Source organism: Ceraceosorus guamensis (genome assembly GCF_003144195.1).
Source record: "Ceraceosorus guamensis strain MCA 4658 unplaced genomic scaffold IE81scaffold_47, whole genome shotgun sequence".
In the NCBI taxonomy this organism is placed as follows: domain Eukaryota; kingdom Fungi; phylum Basidiomycota; class Exobasidiomycetes; order Ceraceosorales; family Ceraceosoraceae; genus Ceraceosorus; species Ceraceosorus guamensis.
In genome coordinates, this window is record NW_020290042.1 from 74,794 (window position 1) to 92,313 (window position 17,520).

Below are 17,520 nucleotides of genomic sequence, written 5' to 3' on the forward strand. Positions count from 1 at the left end.
CCCCCCCCCCGAAGTCGAGCACCACTACTTAGTACTATGCTAGCTGAGTGCTGCACAAGCTGCGAGGCACGGAGCTCAGCAGGGGACGGGCATGTAAATCGACTACAATCGGTCAGCTCTCCAACTGCAGTGGCTGTCAAATCAAATGTCCGTCCCGCCATTCGGCGCTGTCCAAAGTGAATCTTTCGGAGATTTCGCTTGTCGTCGTGCAGCGGTTGCGCCAGCGGCTGAGGGGAAGCGCGTTGCGAGCTTCTGTGCCTCGCGCACTTCATAAGCCTGTGCTTTCGCATCGTGAAAGACTTGATCCCACTCATCTCGTCTCTCTGTCTCTCTGTCTCTCTCTTTGGTCTCTCATTGTCACGTCCGGGAGTCAAAGCAAGGCTTGGTTACAATGTCCACGACTGTCCAGGTTGTCGTGCCGCCAGTTGCAGGACACACCCGCAAACCGGCCACCTTGAAGAGCGAATGGCGAAAAAGGGATCCAAAGACATGGACCTTTGCCCAACGCTTCTTCGAGAGAGCTGACCTTTGGCCCCTTCCTCCCGAAGGTACGGCGCCGGTGCACAAGATCAATGATCCGGTGCCGAGACTTGCTCAAAGGCAAATACACAGGTTCTTGGTGCCAAAGCTGCTTGTCACCTTCGGCCTGCACGCCCTCATCCTCAAATTGATCAAGAAGAGAGCGCTACACCCTCTAGCAGCTTTCGCATTCTATTCGGGCGCTTTCAAGGCTATCAACAGTCGAGTCTTCAACTTTTGGAGAGTGCTTGGTGCCAAGCATGGGTTCTTGGACGGCGAACATGAAAGGGACGGCGTGCCTGATGGACACGAAAGCAAAGTCGCTCAGAGTCTCCTCTTCGTGACGACCATCAGACCCGTCCTGTCGACGTTCTTGGCCTACAACACAAGGGATCAGCCTTTCAGCATCTCGAAGCTCATCCCTCTCAAGCTGTCAATTTACACCGTCGCGCTTGACTATTGGTTTTACGTGTACCACAGGTGAGTCCGTTGGCTACGATTGTTAGGCGGCTCTGCTCTCATGCACCTCACACTTGTGTACAGGCTCATGCACGAGGTGGACTTCTTGTGGAAATTCCACTCGCGGCATCACAAGACGAAGCATCCCTCGACAGCTCTGACGCTGTACGCCGACGAATGGCAAGAGCTCTTCGACGCCGTCGTCATTCCAGGTCTCGCCTATCTGACGACCAAGCAGTTCATCTCGCTCAACTTTTACGAGTTCTTCGTCGTCATGATCTACCAGACCTTTATCGAGCTGGGAGGTCATTCGGGAGTTCGCTGCTACGCCACCCCTCCCAATGCTTGCTTTGGACTCTTGAGGTTCTTCAAGATGGACCTCGACATTGAGGCTCATGACTTGCATCACCGTCGGGGCTACAAGAAGAGCGGCAACTACGGCAAACAGACGCTCGTCTGGGATACCCTTTTCGGCACCAAGATGCCCCGCGACGAGACCAGGGACGAGCACATCGAGTGGAATCAGCACGTCGATGCGCCGTGGTACTGATGCTTTCTCGAATTGCATAGACGTGTAGATGTATGTATGTAATCGCTTGTGCCTAATAATCGACTTTGGCTCCGCTGCCCACTGCGTGTATGCGCGAAGCCCGCTCGCTGTTCTCCCTTGCAGATATCTTAGCACCACCCCGCCGCGAGTCATTTCGGGAGAGAAGCTGGTTTGACACGATCAAAGTGGCGCGCAAGGTTGGCTGGCACGTGTCTAGCCATCTTGACTCGCTCAAAGGAATCGGGTATGGGTGCAAGTCTTGAGTGCTGATTGTCGTTCCGGACAGACGGATGTGGGTGGCATGCTGCTCTTATTCGTGATTATTCACGAATCGTGGTTTGATTGATGATGATTGGCGTTGCCCTCAGCACACCTCCTGCCGCGTTGAACTTGGCCCGCCGCCCTTATCGCGCGAGCAGAGGGTCCTGATCCCCACATCCCATGCATCCCATGCAGCGCAGCAGCTGTGATGCATGTGCTGAGCAAGACATTCACCGGGCGCTTGACCAGGGTCGAGTCTTAAAGGGCTTCAGATCCCGCGCGCGTGATTCTTGATTGTCGTTGTCGCGCGCGCGCATGAACCCTATACTACTAGCTGATACAAAGTATGTATATGCTGCTGATGCACGCATGGCTACATGATTCACATTGAATAGCTCCACCTCGGAGAGTTGTAATCGTCCTTACTGGTACTTTGATTTGGTTGTAAGTGAGGGTCAGACAATGATAATTTGGATGATGCGTGCTGCTGTGGCTGATGCTCAGCTCGATCTGGCGGTCGTACAGCCTGGCCTCAGCTGCCGCTTGGTAACGGCGTCGTGGTGGTGGTAGCTGTGATCTTATCACTCCCAACAGCAACAAGCATCTCTCAACCTTTTATACAACCAACCTTCCGCTGATCGCCACGCCAGGCCCTGTGGGGAGTTTCAGCCTGAGATGTCCGCCCGACGTGCATCCACTGGCAGCGATGCTAGCACTGACTCCTCCACATCTGTCGATCGGCCTGGGACTCCATCATCCTTGTTGACGAGCTCGTCTCAGGAGCTGGTCATCATTCCTACCGGTGCTGCCAACTTTCACTCATTGGACACTTCATCACTGCACTCCGTGTCTAGCGACGAGAGCAATCAATCCTCATCCTTGGCCCTTGTAGAGCATCCTACTCGCAATGCATCCACCGCTGATCATCCAATCACGGATGCTTTGCTTTCGCCAACTATGACATCCTCCTCGCGAACTCCATCATCAGGATTTATGGATGACGATACTGGCCTGAGCGATGTCTCAAGCCTAGACGATGACGACTTTGAGCTGGTCGAACGCAGCGACAGGCCAAGCCATCGCGCCAATCTCGTCGACTCGTATATGGGCTCGTCTAGCGTTTCGCACCCATGGGCCTCAGATGAGGATCTGACGATTGAGACGACGCCCTTGCCAATCCTGCCGACATCCGCTTCAGCCGCTTGGTCGGAAGTGGATGCGCTGGAGACTAGGCTCGAGGACACGCACGAGCTGTTCCGTGAACGCAAGGATCCAGATGCGAGTCACGATATTGGGACGCCTGTTGGAACCTCGTCGACCTTCCCAGACTCCGCGCATTCAGCTACAAGGTCAGATTTCCTGCGCTCATCGAGCAATGCAACTTTGCTCGTCAATGCTCTGGAGCGAGCGGCCACTTCGACACATGCTTCCGAAGCACCAAGCCTGAAGACATCCACTTTGCTCCCTTCAGGAGATGCATCTCGCCTAATGGACGGCCGCCACTTTCAATTCCCTGATCCGACGCTTCTGCATCAGCTCGGTCAAAAGTCACAAGCTGTTGTCGCAGGCGCAAGAACTGACAACGCCACCGATGAAATGCCTGAACGCTCGGCAGAAACAGCTGGCTCCGAATGGCGTTCGTCATCCGAAAACTCTTCCCCAGGCGTCTTGGCTGCACGTCTCAAGATGGCGCGCTCCCTGATTGGGGCGGTCACACATTCCGCCTCGTCCATCAATGTCTTTTATCTCGGACGTGATCCCGGAGCCACGTACAGCCAATTGGTCTCTAACACCATCAAGACGAGTGCCATGACTGCCGTCGCAGCTGCTGACGAGAAGGACTTCACGTCGATCCGTCAAACATCTTCTTCACCTCTAACTTTCCGCACAATGCCGTCAGACGAAAGTGGACAAGGCAATGTCGTGGTGCGCTGCAGCTCGGTCGACTTCGTCAGTGGCAGAACACTGCAGGTGAGTTTGAGTCTGTTGAGAGTGTACGGCCGCCTTTCGAAGCTGACTTGACTGCATCTCGTGTCGCAGGTCAAAGAATTCTTCTGCCTCAGGTCTTTGTCATTCGGACCGGGCGAAGAGGCTCAGGTGCATTCTTGGCTGCAGGCTGATGGCGCCATGCACCTTCGCGACGGTAGCGGACTCGTGGTCTGCTTCCTCGAGAATGGCGAATCTCAGCAGTCACTTGCGATCGATCTGGCAGCATTGCTCCACAAGCACTACTCTCGCGCGAGATTAGGCAAAGATTCGCAAGCTGCAACTCGAACTCATCCGCAGCCTCACTTGCTGCCCATCGTCGCACCTAAACTTGCATCCAATCTGGACGACGCCGACACACCCTCCGCTTCCTTGCTTGTGAGCCCTCAACGAGATGAGAATATCTCAAGCGCAAGAGCTTTCATGGAAAACAACATCGCCCAGAACCTTGGGCGCTTCCTGCAGCTGCGCCGCATCAGCGAGGAGTGGTCAAGCGCGCTGGATCGAACGCGCCAGCTCTTGGCCGAACGCTCTGGGGCAGACATCACTCAAGAATCTGGGTTGTCCGTGGTCATTTGCTCCCAGAGCGTGGTGGATTCTGACGACGGTTGGGCTGGACGTGCGGTGCATCAGGTGGCGGACACAACGAAGCGGACAAGGGAGACCGAGCGTCGTTCTTGGCTCACAAAGTCCTCGGCCTGGCTCACAGTCACCCCTGCACTTTTGGCCACGACCTCTAGGACTTCTCGACCAACCTCAACAGAGCAGCGAGCTATCGCCAATGGAAAGGCCTGGCAGCGCATTGCCGCTGACGCGTCGAATGTCGCGCAAGCGCTACGCGGTCACGTTCCTGCGCTTGTTGATTTCAAAATTCGGTTGCGAAGGCTTGCGCCGTGGATGACCTGGTTACGCACGGCACACTTGCCTCACCTCGGTGCCGCCGTGGCCGTCCTCGTCGGCGTGCTCCTTACTACGGCCCTATCGAGTCTTCGACAGTCGCCTCAGAATAATCTAAACGCTTTCCAGATGGGCTCGTCGCACCAGCCCTCCATGACCGCTTCGAGCTTAGCTGGCCGCGCGAACATGTCACCTCTACCAGCTAGTGCTGCGGCCTCCCCTACTTTAGACGCTGCTACAATTCAAAGCATTCTGTGGTCCTCCAACACAGCGTCCACTCCGTCGTCAGCCGCAACAGTGTCACCTAAGGGCATCGAGCCCGCAATCCGTCACGGTCGCCTTCACAGCGTGAAAGAATTTACTAAGAAGCTCGTTCCAAGACCGCGAGCCTCTGCTGCACCGCTCCTGACCGCGCACGAGATGCGCAAGATATCACAAGGAAGCGACGTGGTCAGCCGCCAGGTCAGCTCTCATGAGGTGGCGGTTCGTGCCCACTCGCCTCACAAGGCTGTTGCGATCTACAAGAATCTTTCCACGCTACTGGGCACTGCGCCCGTAGACGGGGGCTCTATCGACGACTTCAAGTTCGGTGCTGCGCAGCTTTCAAGCCACGACAGAGAGCTGCCCGAGAATTCTCTGCGACTTTCTGTTTCGCATGGACTGGCTTCCGCTGGAATTGGACTTGCGATCAGCTCGACCACAGATGCGGCAAAAGGAGCTCAGGTGGTCCTCGCAACCTTGCATCGCTTGCAGTCCATCGTGCTTTCTCATCTGCACCGTACGTGGGACGATTGGGTTGCGCACTTGTCGAAGTTCCACTTGCAATTTGACAAGGCTGTGCAGGAGCAGATGTGGCGCGAAGCCATACATCTCCAGGCAGACGCCAGTAGGCTGTGGAGCGATAGCACGGACGCCATGCAAGCTCATGTCCAACTTGCTCACCAATTGGCCAGCGTCCACGCCGCAAAGTTCGCTCACCTGGCGTCCAAGAAGATGAAAGACGCAGAACAGCCTCTCGAGGACTTGAAGGAGCAATGCGGCTCTTGGTTCAAGAAAGCCAATCATCAAGCCAAGCCTCTCTTTGCAGAAGCTCGACTTGGCTCTCAAATCATGTCTGAACATTTACGCAAACATTTACGCGGGCAAGCCCACTTTGCAGCAAAGCACGTCCGCAAGACTTCAAAAGTCGCGTCAAAGCATCTCCGCAAGCACTCCAAGATTGCGGCCAAGCATCTTCGCCAGCAAGCTCGAGCAGCGGCGAAGCATGCGCGCAAGAAGTCGAAGATCGCATCTGAACACTTTGCCAAGCAGTCCAAAGTTGCGGGAACACATCTACTGAGACATTCCAAATCCGCTTCTACAGAGGCGCTCAAGCACTTCGCTGTGGTCGAGGATGCCGCTGCCCGCAAGTCAGAGGAGGCTCGCGAGATGCTTCGAGAGGCCTTCGAGGAAGCTACAATCGCTGCTCATCACATCCACGGCAAGGCAGGCGAGCATTTGGCCCGAGCACGTCAAGAGTGGGGCAAACTAAACCTCGAGCTCGACGAAGCACGTCGCGCTGCCGGACATGCTGCGCACGCTCGCAAAACCCGCGAAGATCCTGAGCGCAAGCAGAAATCGAAAGCGCAAAGCAAGCAGGGCTGGAGATCCAAGAGCCAGCATACTCAATCAAAATGGGCACGTCGAAAGGCTTGACAATCTGATTTCTGCTCAGATTGTCGGGCCAACTCCACGAGCATCATACGCTTTGCGGCACAGACAAGCCCGTATTTGGTACCCTGCCCCATCAGTCGACCTTCACCTCTTCACTCACACTTTGACGACCACGACAAGTACAGTAGCTCGTAATTTTTGTCTCTCATTCACGCCCACAGCCATCATTTGTTCTACCACCATCCCATACACCCGTTCATATGTTCTATACTCAACCCACTGTCGCCCAGCTATCCGCTTATACTCACGCTTTGAACACAGATCGAATCTCTCGAGTCTCTTTTGCATGTCATGACAAGTGTGTCGGATGTTGGACTCCACAAGACTTTTGAAAATCCATGAGCTAGCTAACAAACGTTACACATTGGGTCTAGCAAACGCGACTTGGCTTGACGACTCGTCAGGTCGGAAATCGACGGCACCAGCACGGCCCAGACGTATCGATCCTTATGATCTCGAGGACATGCGAAAAAACAAGCTCTGACTGCGAAGCGGTTTGCGAAGCACGATTCACTGATTGGCCTCATGGTGAGGGCGGGACGCCATACAGTACCGTTCCGTCCCGCCATGGCACTGATGCGTTGTCTTTGTCCATGACAGAAATTTCTGCGATCTTGATGTCATTCACACTTCTGAGAGCCATGAGGTCCGACTTTATGGGTTCACAAGACAAGGGTGATGTTGGACCGCATCAGATGGCGCTATCATGCAAACCACGAATTGCCTCCGCTCGAGCTACACAGTCATATCTTGCAAAAGCGCCTAAATCGGTCTCGAGGTCCTGCTCCGCCAGGTTTGCAGGTGACCGCACATTTAGCAGAGTGCTGCCAGCAGTTTCGAGTATCAAAGAGGCGATTACTCTGTCGGTACGATGAGCTCGGTCGGTGGGCGGATCTCGTACGCGGTGTGCTGTGAGCGGTCTTGGAGCTCGGCTCTGCTTTCACGAACGGAGGCTGGACGGAGCGGTACCGTCGCGAGTGGCTGTCAGTTGCTCGCGCTGCCGCTTAATCGGCACACAAATTTGTGGGTCTCCGGACCCATCGTCAGCTAGCTCGCTTTGCGGCACATTTTTGGCCAAAGGGAAGCATCAGGTACACAATCAACAATGAGGATCGTACGTGCGGCACAATCTCGTGGGCTGTATACGGTGGCAGACGCTGCGACGTGGAACGTGCGCCATGCAGCTATGACCGTCTTTCGAAGAGACTTCTGCCATTCTGATTGTTTTGCGATGGCAGCAAAGACGCTTTGCCCGGCGCTAGGGACCCAATGAAGAACGCCATCCTGCCTAGATCGATTTTGTCGGGTCAATGAGAAAGTAGTGTAGGAGTCGAGTAGAAGCAGAGATTGCGCTGGTTCGTGATTCGTGCTTGTCGTCATGGACTGACAGAAGCAGTCATGCATGCTCTCCGAAGCCGAGTCGCCGGCGCTAACGATGCACTTATTGCGGCGATGCACGACTCATCAGACTGGATTGCAGCTTCGGTCGCGCAAAAGCACACACACAGCTTCATTCGTGATTTCTGAGACGCGCGGCTCGACGCTGGAAGCGGGCCCAGGCGACTTGACACCCAGCAGGCCAGTGGTCGGTGTGGGTATTGATAGTGGTCGTCCAATGCAACGGGACGCTACATACTGTACAATACCTACACTTGGGCGACGAAGCGCCGGTATTCTCTTCCAGCGCAACGGTTCTGCGTCGGACGGACGCAATGCAGCTAGCTTGCCGCTGTCTGCAGTCAATGAGTGAGTAGCGCTGACGCTGGAGGGTTATTCGCTACCTCATGGTGGAACGATGTGGCACACGGACCGAGCTTGAGGCTTGAGATGTGGGCTGCCAACAGGCACGATATGCGGCTCTGGGGATGAGACCAACATGAATGCAGCATTGGGTGGAGGGTGAAGCGTCGTTGACTGGGACTGGCAGCCCTGATACTGCAACATCGGTGGTCTCTGATGAGAACATCGGCTGCTCACGCCACAAGCGCTCCCCGTGATCCCACTTCCATCAATTTCGAGCCCATCCCCGTCCATCTGTCAGGCGAGGTTCAGGATGGATTCACTACCGCAGCTACTCCGGGACTCTATTGCCTTCTCAGCCGTAGTCTATGTTCAGACTGGCATCGTCGCTTGGGACTTTGCGACTACCTTGAACTTTGACCTGGACGTCGTCAGGGGCAAGATCTCTCGGACGTGGCCATTGATCTTGTGTAAGTTTCTGGACCGTCTTGCTGCCGCATCGATGCGCCTCGGTACCTGACACTCGACGCTGTCGTACCGACCATCAGTCTTTGGTACTCGATACGGCTCCATCGTCGCGTGCACTGCCCTGCTGTGCCAGATCAACGCTTGGCCCGGCATATCATGTAACACGACGTGGATATGGGTGCGTCTGAACGGCCCATGGGTCTTTCTCTCGTCGCGTCGACAGCTTACTCGAACTGCATTTGTGCCATTTTAGGTGATCATCGGCGTCAAACTCCAAAAATTGTTCGCTGAGGCGCTGTTCGCGGTCAGAGCCTCTGCTGTTTGGGACCACTCTCCCCTCGTCATTGTGGCGGTGGTCAGCGGTCTGCTGATCAACACTGGTATCGGCTTCGCCACTATCGCAGCTGCTGATTGGCGTTGGGAGCCACCCACGAGTCCTGGCCTGACAGTCGGATCTTGTGTACCCATTGCTTGGGGTTGGAGTCTAGGCGTTGCGTACATCTGCACCCTCGTCTATGATATTTTCCTAGTCACCCTCATTTGCACCAGGCTTTGGCAGATGGGCCAACGCACCCGATCATCCGCCTCTGCTCTGATTTTCAGAGACGGTGAGTGACGCCTGCTTTTCTTGCGAGACGTGACGGTGGCCGCCTCTCACGCTGATCCGGCCCTTCAACATCCGTCGACGTAGGTGTCGTCTTCTTGCTCCTTACTATGGGACCTACTGTGGCCGCCGTCGCTCTTTACTACGCGGCGTCGACTCCACCAGCACAGTCATCAGCAATGACCCTTTCCGCCACTCTCCACTCCCTTTGCGCAGCCAGAGCAGCCCGAAATCTGGAGAGCTTCTGCTCTCGTTTGCCCGTTTCGTGGAGAACCAAAGTAGCAAACGGCTCGATGCTCGACCAGGACACGCTGGCTAGAATTGCCGGTCACATTGGAGCGTACCGTCACCCCGACGTGGAGATCCAAGAGTACGGTGTTGCCCACAACAACAGTCCAAACCTGAGAGGCGGTGACTCTGGCTCGATCGCACCCATCAGCGAGCCTGGTCACTCCCCCAAATTGAGCACCTCGCGCATGGCGTGGCTTCAGGAAGCCTTTACGGGTTTCGCGCCTAGTCGAGTTCCATCGCGAACTCATCAGATGACCAAGGACGTCTACACATCTCCTCGGCGAGGAAGCACGGGCGGTCCTACTTTCAGCAGTGCGGGTGGCATTCGAGTCGAGGGGTCGGCGTTCCAGTCCGAAAAGCAAAGCCGCAGAAGTCCGTCGCTCAGGAGTCCTAAAGATCCACACGATCTTGACATCGTGCGCCAGAATCGCTCCGTACCTGGCATCAGCATCGTCACCCAGCAGGTCGAGACCGAAGAAGTCTTGTACAACGAGGGTGCGGGCAGTGCCTCTGCAAGTGCATACTCGGAGCAAGCGCCGGAGCTTTCCCCTAGGAAGTTCTAGTCCTGGAACACTTTTCTTCCGCCTCCGCAATGTGGTACCGATAACCTTGAGTGATGCCTGACCCACACGCCTAGCCACTTATTTATACTTACTTTTCGTTCTAATCAAGCTGAAAGGCAATACACCTTCCTTCTGCAGCTTTGTACTACCCCTAACATTTTGTGTGGTTTTGATACAATCTTGCATGCTCACGTCAACTTCCGTCGGTCGTACATTGTGAATGTCGGCGGCGAGCGCGGTCCACTTGAGCTTCGACGACAGTTTGATTCGAAGTGGCTTGAATGCACTGAGAACCAGACGAAGTGACGGGTACTGCGCAGTGTCCAAAATGGTTGGCACAAGAGTGTATCTCGGATGCAGGGAAATCCTGAGCAAACAGGTGCGCGGCGCGGCCTCAGTCCAATCGCGCCATCTAGCGTTTCATCTGCAGATTTCCGAGTGCAGCCAATGCTCGCCCAAGATATATTCCGTGATTTGGCAGTGACACCGGCGTTTGCAAACATCCAAGAAAAGTTGTCTCGACGCGCATTGGAGTCGCAGAGAAGCATGCGAGCACCACGTTGCGCCTGTGCTTCAACCCCTTCTGCTAGGCGGGGGAGGCAGCAAGGGGCCGCCCCCGAAACCTCCACCGCCCGAGGAGCTTGGCGCATCTCGAATCTTCCTAGCTCCGCCTCCTGGCAGCTTGATGCTGAATGTCTGGCCTTCTTTGAGGCTGTAGTCCTGCTTGGGTCCTGCGGGGATGTGTGGCGAAGGTCCGCTGTCTACTGCACCTGAAGTAGCTGCTAAATCTTCTCCTCTCGCTGCGGCCTCTTCTGCTGCCTTCGCCGCTTTGTTCCGTCTGCCAACATATTGCAGTGAGCCTGAATGCACCCGCTACACTTGTGAATGCAGATGAGACAGGGGAGCAAGAATGACTCACTTTGTCCAGTCCTGCAGTGCTACTTGGAAATCGAAAGAATCTGATCTATCCTGGAAACCCATACCGATGAACGCCCTCTTCCCGCCTTCGTTCTCCACACGCAGCACGAAGTATCTGGAACTGTCCAACACAGGCTCGACGCTCTGACCAGACAAGTCGTAGGGAGACAGCGCGAAAAGCTCGCCTGAGGAGGGAGGCGGAGAGTCAAGCGGTAAGACATGGTGTCCCTAAGACCGAAGCCGAGTTGCGGCCTTCGCATTGCGCCGAAGCATTCAAAGTTGGCAGACTCAGATTCGAGATGCTATCCTTCTCCCAGCCCTAGCCCACGCTTCGGGATCGCCGGACTCACCGCTGTCCTTGTCTTCCAGTCTGATACTGCATGCGTTTCCCTTTTCAATGACTCTCAGCCTTCCTTTCCACAAAAAGGCCTGAGGAGGGATGCGTCACAACATGGCACAGACAAGATTGCAAGTCAGCAATTGAGCAATATCACCAGCTGCGTTCTGCTGATTCTACGCACCTCCATGTCACCCCATTCTGCTGCTTTGTAGCCTGCCGCAGACTTGCGAGGCGGGCTGAGCGCAGTACTCTGTGATCAGCAAGAGATCGGCTGTGTGGGCGATCGTGCACTCACACCCTGTATACGTAGCATTCTCTCGCGACGAATAGAACCGACTCGTATTCCAAGTCATCCATGTTGACGGTTCCGCGCGAGTGTGTCTGGCGGAAATTGGTGTGAGCAACGGGAAGCTAGGTATGACACAGCAGGGCACAGCAGGACACGGCAGGTGATCGCTGCAGAGCAGATACGCTGGGAGAGCCAGCTCAAAGAAAGGAGCAAACTTGCTATAGGCGTCAATCGAGGTGGTGGACTCAAGATTGAAGGCGTAGGTGGGATGTGATGATGGGGATGGGACTCTGGAAGCACGCGGTGCTCCTTGTCTATGGCTGCACGAATCGGCGTGCGCACGTGATGAGCAACGTCGTGATCCGTGCGCAGCCATCGGCATGCCGCGCCAGGCGCGCACCCGACTCAGGACTCACGACTGCCGCTCGCGCCATGATCTCGAGAGATTCCCACTCGTGACTGGCATGGGCCTCCACTTGTACCGTACATCTTGATGCTATATCCGTCACCGTTAGCCTAGCTCATTCCGACCCACAAACTCACGACTCAATCCAACTCCTCACCTCGACCTGTCCTTCGCAACGACTCGATACTCGCGCACCCTCACTTTCGAGTGGTTCTTGCATTCTGAGGTCACCTTCCGGGGCACACACACACAAGTCCAAGATCCTTTAGCTGCAAGCGTATGCTCATATTGCACTCTCACTAAGCTTTGGGGCACAACATCGCACTTTCTCCTCATCTGCCAGTCATGTCGGCTCCTATTGCCACGCGCATAGCAAGGCTGGATCCTCCCAGGACGGCGCTCTTTATCTGCGATATGCAAGAGAGATTTACTCGGGCTATTCACAGGTTTGACGCGGTTGAGTCCACTGCTGCGAAGCTGATCAAGGCTGCCAATACGTTGGACATACCCATTTGGACGACTGAACAGGCTCCCAAGTGTGAGTGATGCAAGATGGACGCTCGTGCGAGAGCTGCTTGAGGGTCCTTGAGGCACAAGACGCGTACTGCTGGGTACGTGCGGAGGCAGAAAAGACGATAAACCACGGTGGTCCTACATGCGTGCCGGACAGGATTGGTCTTGTTCTGATTGTGCATCCCGTCTGAGGAAGACAAGGCTCTGACGAACAAGTGCACCGCTCCGTAGCGCTGGGATCGACGGTTCCTGGCCTAGCGGCACTGCCCAAACCATCGACAAGCAAGACCGTCCCCAAGACGAGATTCTCCATGGTCTTGCCCTCTTTGAACGAGTGGTACTCAACTCTCAAAAATGGCGCACCGACAGGAGTGGTGCTCGTTGGCATAGAGTCGCATGTATGCATCACACAGACAGCTTTGGACCTTCTCGAGCAGGGCATCCAGGTCTGGATACCTGCTGATGGTGTGAGCAGCTGCAATGCTGCCGAAGTACCGCTTGCGCTTGCGGTGAGTCGAGTCAGCCAGGTGCAATGCCTTGCCTGGAAGCTCGATAGCTCATCAATTGCAGTCGTATGCGCTCCATGCGGCCCCAACCCCGCAGCGCCTGAAGGAAGCTGGCGCTATCGTGACAACGTCCGAGTCCATTCTCTTTGAGCTCATCAAGGATGCCGTGCATCCAAAGTTCAAAGACATTCAAGCTCTCATTGTGAGTAGGCTGTGGCCAGGACAGTGGGATATCAGAAGCGCTGCGGATGTACACGTTACTCTCTGAGGCCACCGTATTTGCGCTTGCGCTCTTCATCTCACCCTGCGACTTTCTCGCCCATCGTTTCGCGCTCGCAGAAAGAGGAAAAGGCCAACACTACTGAGAATTTGGAAGCGCTTTCGGGTGCTAGCGGAGATGGCCAGTGCACCATCAGCTAGGTCCTCTGAGCCCGCACTACCCATACCGTCTCCACGTCACCTTACTCTGGTCTGCGATCATGCCTTCCCAATCGAGTTCATGCCGCCCTAGCTCGCTGGTCGCCGCCTGGCCAAAGTGGACGGAAGTCGTCGAGAATGTCGTTCATGTCCCACACTGGCCATCTTTGAATCTCGAGGCTGCATCTGCCGTAGTTTGGCCAGCCGGGACATCGCGCAGCGTCTTTCGTTCAAACCCGCAGCCCATTCAATTTAGGGCTCCACCGTGATCCTAGCGCGACTCGCTCGGACGATACACACACACGATAGTTGAGTTGATGCCAAGAAATGAATTCATTGGAATCATTAGAAGCCAAGACAATCGAATCGCACGTACTCCACCTGTCAATTACCCTGATCTGAGCTGCATGCCGCCGAGATGTCTAGATTGGTGTTGGTTGAGAGTGAGCTGCTGGGACCTGCGAATGCAACCCGCGTCGCATGATTGCCGCTCAAACGCTCCAGCCGGCGCTCAAATTTAATGCAAGGAAACTCATCAAAGTTCATCGTTTAGTGGAAGGGATCTTGCACTCGCACTTGCGCATGGCGAGAGACTCTTCGATCAAAGCGTCGGCGTGGTCAGAGCTCGCGCTGTTGCTCGGAGAGATGGGGAGGATGGCGAAGCGTGCAACCCGCGGCCATCTTGAGCGGTGCGAAGCCTGCATCGCCATCTAGCCGCATCAGACATTCGAAGGACGCTCGCGGCGGAGAGGTGAATGAAGGGCGCGGTTGAGAAGGTGGGGTTCGTCACCATGATCAGACATGCGACCGTACGCCCATGACTCTTGACTCGAAGTCACGACTCAAGCCATCGCGAACGACGATCGCAGGTTTTCAGATCTGTGGTCCTGCAGGTCTGTCTACCGCTCGCCTTCCGTTCCACGCCCCTTCCTTGCATATGCTGCCGGTAGGAGCTTAGCGCGTCATTATTACAGCGGCAAGCGGCAGCCACGGGCGGCTACAGCTACCGTTTGAATAGCTGCCTAAGCAACGCGCTGTCCATGCACAGTCAGGTCACGTTCACGGGTCTCAAACTCGAAAGGTGCTGGCTCCCCCCCCCCCCCCTTTTCTGCTTGTTTTCCCGATCATTCACGATTCTTGAAATCCTCCACAGCCAGCACCTGCGCTCAAAGCGGCCCCAGCACCTTGAGATCAGATTCGCTCACTGCCGCTACCGTGCAACTCTTTCTCCATCTCCTCCCATCCACGATCTGACGTCAGTCGGTGGTTATCCGGATTCCCATCTTTCGCCTCTCCCTGCTCCACACCTCATTGCGACTCGTTTTGTCTGCGCCAAACGCAGAAAAGGAGGCTGATTGCAGCTTCATCGACGCCCTTCAGCGCACCCTTGTTCACGCCGCCATGTCGTCCGCTCGCCCATTGCCGCGTGGCCGAGGAGCTACGCTAGGATCTGGCAGCATATCAGCTCGATCGACATCCGTTGCCAAGGCGCTGCTGCTAAGCACCACACTTGCAGCCCATCTACTATCCAAAGCGTTCGCAACGCCTTTGAACTTTGCCTCGCAACACTTTGGAGCTCTGCCCTTTCCTGTGCCGGACGTTGCGGCATGGAGTCGGGTGGAGGAGATCGGGACTCTGCATCATGGTCACGAGCCAGAAGCACCAGAGAGCACTTTTCAGCTCGTGGTTGACATGGTCTCCATCGCTGTGAGCGGAAGGTGGCTCGGTTCGCATTCGCACAGTGCGCTGACAATGCATTCCTTCCGACTCGCTAGGGCTTGGTCATACTTGGTGGTATCTTTGCAGGCTTGACTCTCGGATTGATGGGTCTGGACATGGTCAATCTGCAGGTGTTGAGCACCAGCGGATCAGAGACTGAGCAAGACCACGCGAGAAAAGTGCTCAAGCTGCTCGAAAAAGGAAGGCACTGGGTCCTCGTCGTGCTCCTGCTGGGCAATGTTGTAGGTGAGGATCGCCCACCAAAGATGGTGCCTGCGGCTTGCGCCTTTCTGACCAGGTGTAATCCCTGACCCGCCTCCCCGCCCAACCCGCAGTGAATGAGTCGCTGCCCATCTTCCTGTCCGATTTTGGCGGTACAGCGGCAGTCTTGGTGTGAGTGCATACCGACAGCTCCCCAATGACGCATCTAGCTTACTGAGCATTCAGCCTTCTCCAGCTCCACACTTCTGATCGTCATCTTTGGCGAGATCGTCCCTCAGTCGATCTGCGCGAGGCACGGCTTGGCCATTGGCGCGTACTGCGCACCGCTCGTGCATGCCACCATGATCATCATGGCTCCCGTCGCCTGGCCCACAGCCAAGCTGCTGGACTGGGCTTTGGGCGAAGATCACGGGACGACTTACCGCAAGGCCGAATTGAAGACGTTCGTCTCTCTCCATCAACAGATTGGCACGGATGGACTGAATGAGGACGAAGTGACGATCATTCGATCAGTGCTGGAGCTGAACGACAAGACGGTTTCCTCGGTTATGACACCAATCGAGGATGTCTACACGATGAGCGCCGACACGATTATGAACGAAGAGAACATCAACCACTTGGTTCAATCAGGCTACTCCAGAGTGCCTGTGCACGAGCCTGGCAAACCTGATGCCATTATTGGGATGCTACTCGTCAAAAGGTTGATCACGTACGATCCAGAAGATGCAATGCCCGCGAGCTGGTTCCAATTGACACCTCTGCCAGAGACGAACCCAGACCTGAGCTTGCTCGACACGCTCAACTACTTCCAACAAGGACGAAGTCACATGATTTTGGTGTCGACGAACCCCGGAGAAAATCGCGGAGCCATGGGCATAGTGACGCTGGAGGATGTCATTGAGGAGGTCATCGGCGAGGAGATTGTAGATGAGACGGACGTCTTTGTGGATGTGCACAACAAGATCAAGGTGAGCATCGAGTGCTTCATCCAGCGATGGCGACGTCGAGGCTGAATTACATGCGCTATCCGCGACAGGTCGTTCGCAATCGACCTCAACAAGGCACCTCGGCGAATTACGCAGGCTTGGTGCAGGGCATAATTGAACGTCGACGCAAGTCAGGCATGATGAAGCGAGCAACACCGCTTAAGTCGGCGGGTACTGGAGTGAACAAAGTCGCTATCAAGCGACCTGGCAGTCCCTTCTCCACCTCGAGCCAGGCCGGCGAATCATACACTCAGCCGAGTGGATTAGCTGGGTTTGGATCGCCACGCAACAAGGGCGCGGTACTGGACGCAGCCAGGCGAGCGTCATCTACAGATAGGGGAACGGGTATCGTCGAGGGTCTATCCAAAGCTTTCACTCGCACGATGACATGGCCAAACGCTCCAGAGGGCGACAACTCTTCTCAGGCGAACGGCAAGTCGACGCCTGCTGTGAGTGGCTCGATAGGGGCTGCAGCGAACGAAGCCTCGCGCAGGAATAGCAGCAGTCGCGCGAGCGGATTGCCTGATGGCTCTTATATCGTGGAGGTGGATGGCGGTCGAACCACGCTTTTGGAGGTGGGCGATATTGCGGAACAGCCGGCTGCTGAAGAAGTAGCTAGGATTAGAGCGGAACAAGAGGCGAAGCAACAAGCCGCAAGAGAGGCACAGGCCGAAGAGGCAAAGAAAGCCAATGGGACCTTGATAGGTGCAGCAGAAGAGCAAGATGAAAGCAGACCGCTTTTGAGCGCTGCCAAGAGGATGTTTGGGGCGACGGACGAGCATGTGAACAAGACTCGGCCTGACCACGAGGCGTAGCATTTTGCCTTCTCTGGGAGTGGAGCCTACGCTGTCGTTTATGGCTCCACCGCCCAAGCCTTTGCCCCTTCCTATCCTCGTAAATTCTTTTGAGCTCAAGCCTGACGGACCCTTTACAAACAACTAATCTACCCCAAAAGCTTCGAGCAATGATTCGCCGCGCTCGCTTTAGCCATCACACTTTCGACGTCATCACTTTTGCTCGAATGGCATCACATAGCAACTTGCAGTGACAGTCTCGAGATCTGCCACCCTTCAGGCGTACTCGTAACGTCCGGAGCTTCTGCGAGCGAGAAGGACCTCGCTCTGCTCGTCGGAGAAGCGAAAGCGTCCCTTTC

General features: G+C 55.6%; 6 protein-coding genes across 6 annotated transcripts; 5 read left to right on the forward strand and 1 right to left on the reverse strand.

The window, feature by feature from the left end:
- Window positions 1-266: 266 nt before the first annotated feature.
- IE81DRAFT_324807 (fatty acid hydroxylase superfamily protein) lies at window positions 267-1,613 on the forward strand. The gene is made up of 2 exons (XM_025514333.1): window positions 267-999; window positions 1,063-1,613. The coding sequence occupies exons 1-2, from the start codon at window positions 392-394 to the stop codon at window positions 1,526-1,528; spliced, it is 1,074 nt and encodes a 357-aa protein (XP_025368355.1). The 5' UTR covers window positions 267-391; the 3' UTR covers window positions 1,529-1,613.
- A 769-nt stretch (window positions 1,614-2,382) lies between these two features.
- Window positions 2,383-6,730, forward strand: IE81DRAFT_367664 (hypothetical protein). The gene is made up of 2 exons (XM_025517098.1): window positions 2,383-3,760; window positions 3,830-6,730. The coding sequence occupies exons 1-2, from the start codon at window positions 2,465-2,467 to the stop codon at window positions 6,365-6,367; spliced, it is 3,834 nt and encodes a 1,277-aa protein (XP_025368356.1). The 5' UTR covers window positions 2,383-2,464; the 3' UTR covers window positions 6,368-6,730.
- Window positions 6,731-8,438: 1,708 nt separating this feature from the next.
- On the forward strand, window positions 8,439-10,147 carry IE81DRAFT_367665 (hypothetical protein; the record flags this gene model as incomplete). The annotated part of the gene is made up of 4 exons (XM_025517099.1): window positions 8,439-8,595; window positions 8,674-8,771; window positions 8,847-9,201; window positions 9,285-10,147. The coding sequence occupies 4 exons, from the start codon at window positions 8,439-8,441 to the stop codon at window positions 10,049-10,051; spliced, it is 1,377 nt and encodes a 458-aa protein (XP_025368357.1). The 3' UTR covers window positions 10,052-10,147.
- Window position 10,148: 1 nt separating this feature from the next.
- Window positions 10,149-11,868, reverse strand: IE81DRAFT_324810 (adaptin ear-binding coat-associated protein 1 NECAP-1). Its single transcript, XM_025514334.1, has 5 exons — window positions 11,605-11,868; window positions 11,491-11,545; window positions 11,320-11,398; window positions 10,971-11,154; window positions 10,149-10,889 (listed from the first exon to the last, which is right to left on the reverse strand). Exons 1-5 carry the CDS (start codon window positions 11,664-11,666, stop codon window positions 10,625-10,627), a joined length of 645 nt encoding a protein of 214 aa, XP_025368358.1. The 5' UTR covers window positions 11,667-11,868; the 3' UTR covers window positions 10,149-10,624.
- Window positions 11,869-12,067: 199 nt separating this feature from the next.
- Window positions 12,068-13,550, forward strand: IE81DRAFT_324811 (Isochorismatase hydrolase). The gene is made up of 4 exons (XM_025514335.1): window positions 12,068-12,542; window positions 12,749-13,026; window positions 13,121-13,225; window positions 13,363-13,550. The coding sequence occupies exons 1-4, from the start codon at window positions 12,350-12,352 to the stop codon at window positions 13,441-13,443; spliced, it is 657 nt and encodes a 218-aa protein (XP_025368359.1). The 5' UTR covers window positions 12,068-12,349; the 3' UTR covers window positions 13,444-13,550.
- A 1,161-nt stretch (window positions 13,551-14,711) lies between these two features.
- IE81DRAFT_184436 (DUF21-domain-containing protein) lies at window positions 14,712-17,416 on the forward strand. The gene is made up of 5 exons (XM_025510728.1): window positions 14,712-15,147; window positions 15,216-15,405; window positions 15,495-15,552; window positions 15,617-16,349; window positions 16,418-17,416. Exons 1-5 carry the CDS (start codon window positions 14,842-14,844, stop codon window positions 17,180-17,182), a joined length of 2,052 nt encoding a protein of 683 aa, XP_025368360.1. The 5' UTR covers window positions 14,712-14,841; the 3' UTR covers window positions 17,183-17,416.
- Window positions 17,417-17,520: the final 104 nt, after the last annotated feature.

Bases quoted from the DNA above. Each gene is read 5' to 3' on its own strand.
- IE81DRAFT_324811 (XM_025514335.1), top strand. From the start codon at position 12,350: ATGTCGGCTCCTATTGCCACGCGCATAGCAAGGCTGGATCCTCCCAGG. The intron at 12,543-12,748 runs GTGAGTGATGCA...ACCGCTCCGTAG, and splicing joins GACTGAACAGGCTCCCAAGT to CGCTGGGATCGACGGTTCCT. The intron at 13,027-13,120 runs GTGAGTCGAGTC...CCAACCCCGCAG, and splicing joins AAGTACCGCTTGCGCTTGCG to CGCCTGAAGGAAGCTGGCGC.
- IE81DRAFT_324810 (XM_025514334.1), bottom strand. From the start codon at position 11,666: ATGGATGACTTGGAATACGAGTCGGTTCTATTCGTCGCGAGAGAATGC. The intron at 11,546-11,604 runs GTGAGTGCACGA...TACTGCGCTCAG, and splicing joins GAATGCTACGTATACAGGGT to CCCGCCTCGCAAGTCTGCGG. The intron at 10,890-10,970 runs GTGAGTCATTCT...ATATGTTGGCAG, and splicing joins GCACTGCAGGACTGGACAAA to ACGGAACAAAGCGGCGAAGG.
- IE81DRAFT_367664 (XM_025517098.1), top strand. From the start codon at position 2,465: ATGTCCGCCCGACGTGCATCCACTGGCAGCGATGCTAGCACTGACTCC. The intron at 3,761-3,829 runs GTGAGTTTGAGT...CTCGTGTCGCAG, and splicing joins TCAGTGGCAGAACACTGCAG to GTCAAAGAATTCTTCTGCCT.
- IE81DRAFT_324807 (XM_025514333.1), top strand. From the start codon at position 392: ATGTCCACGACTGTCCAGGTTGTCGTGCCGCCAGTTGCAGGACACACC. The intron at 1,000-1,062 runs GTGAGTCCGTTG...ACTTGTGTACAG, and splicing joins TGGTTTTACGTGTACCACAG to GCTCATGCACGAGGTGGACT.
- IE81DRAFT_184436 (XM_025510728.1), top strand. From the start codon at position 14,842: ATGTCGTCCGCTCGCCCATTGCCGCGTGGCCGAGGAGCTACGCTAGGA. The intron at 15,148-15,215 runs GTGAGCGGAAGG...CCGACTCGCTAG, and splicing joins TTGACATGGTCTCCATCGCT to GGCTTGGTCATACTTGGTGG. The intron at 15,553-15,616 runs GTGAGTGCATAC...AGCCTTCTCCAG, and splicing joins GGTACAGCGGCAGTCTTGGT to CTCCACACTTCTGATCGTCA.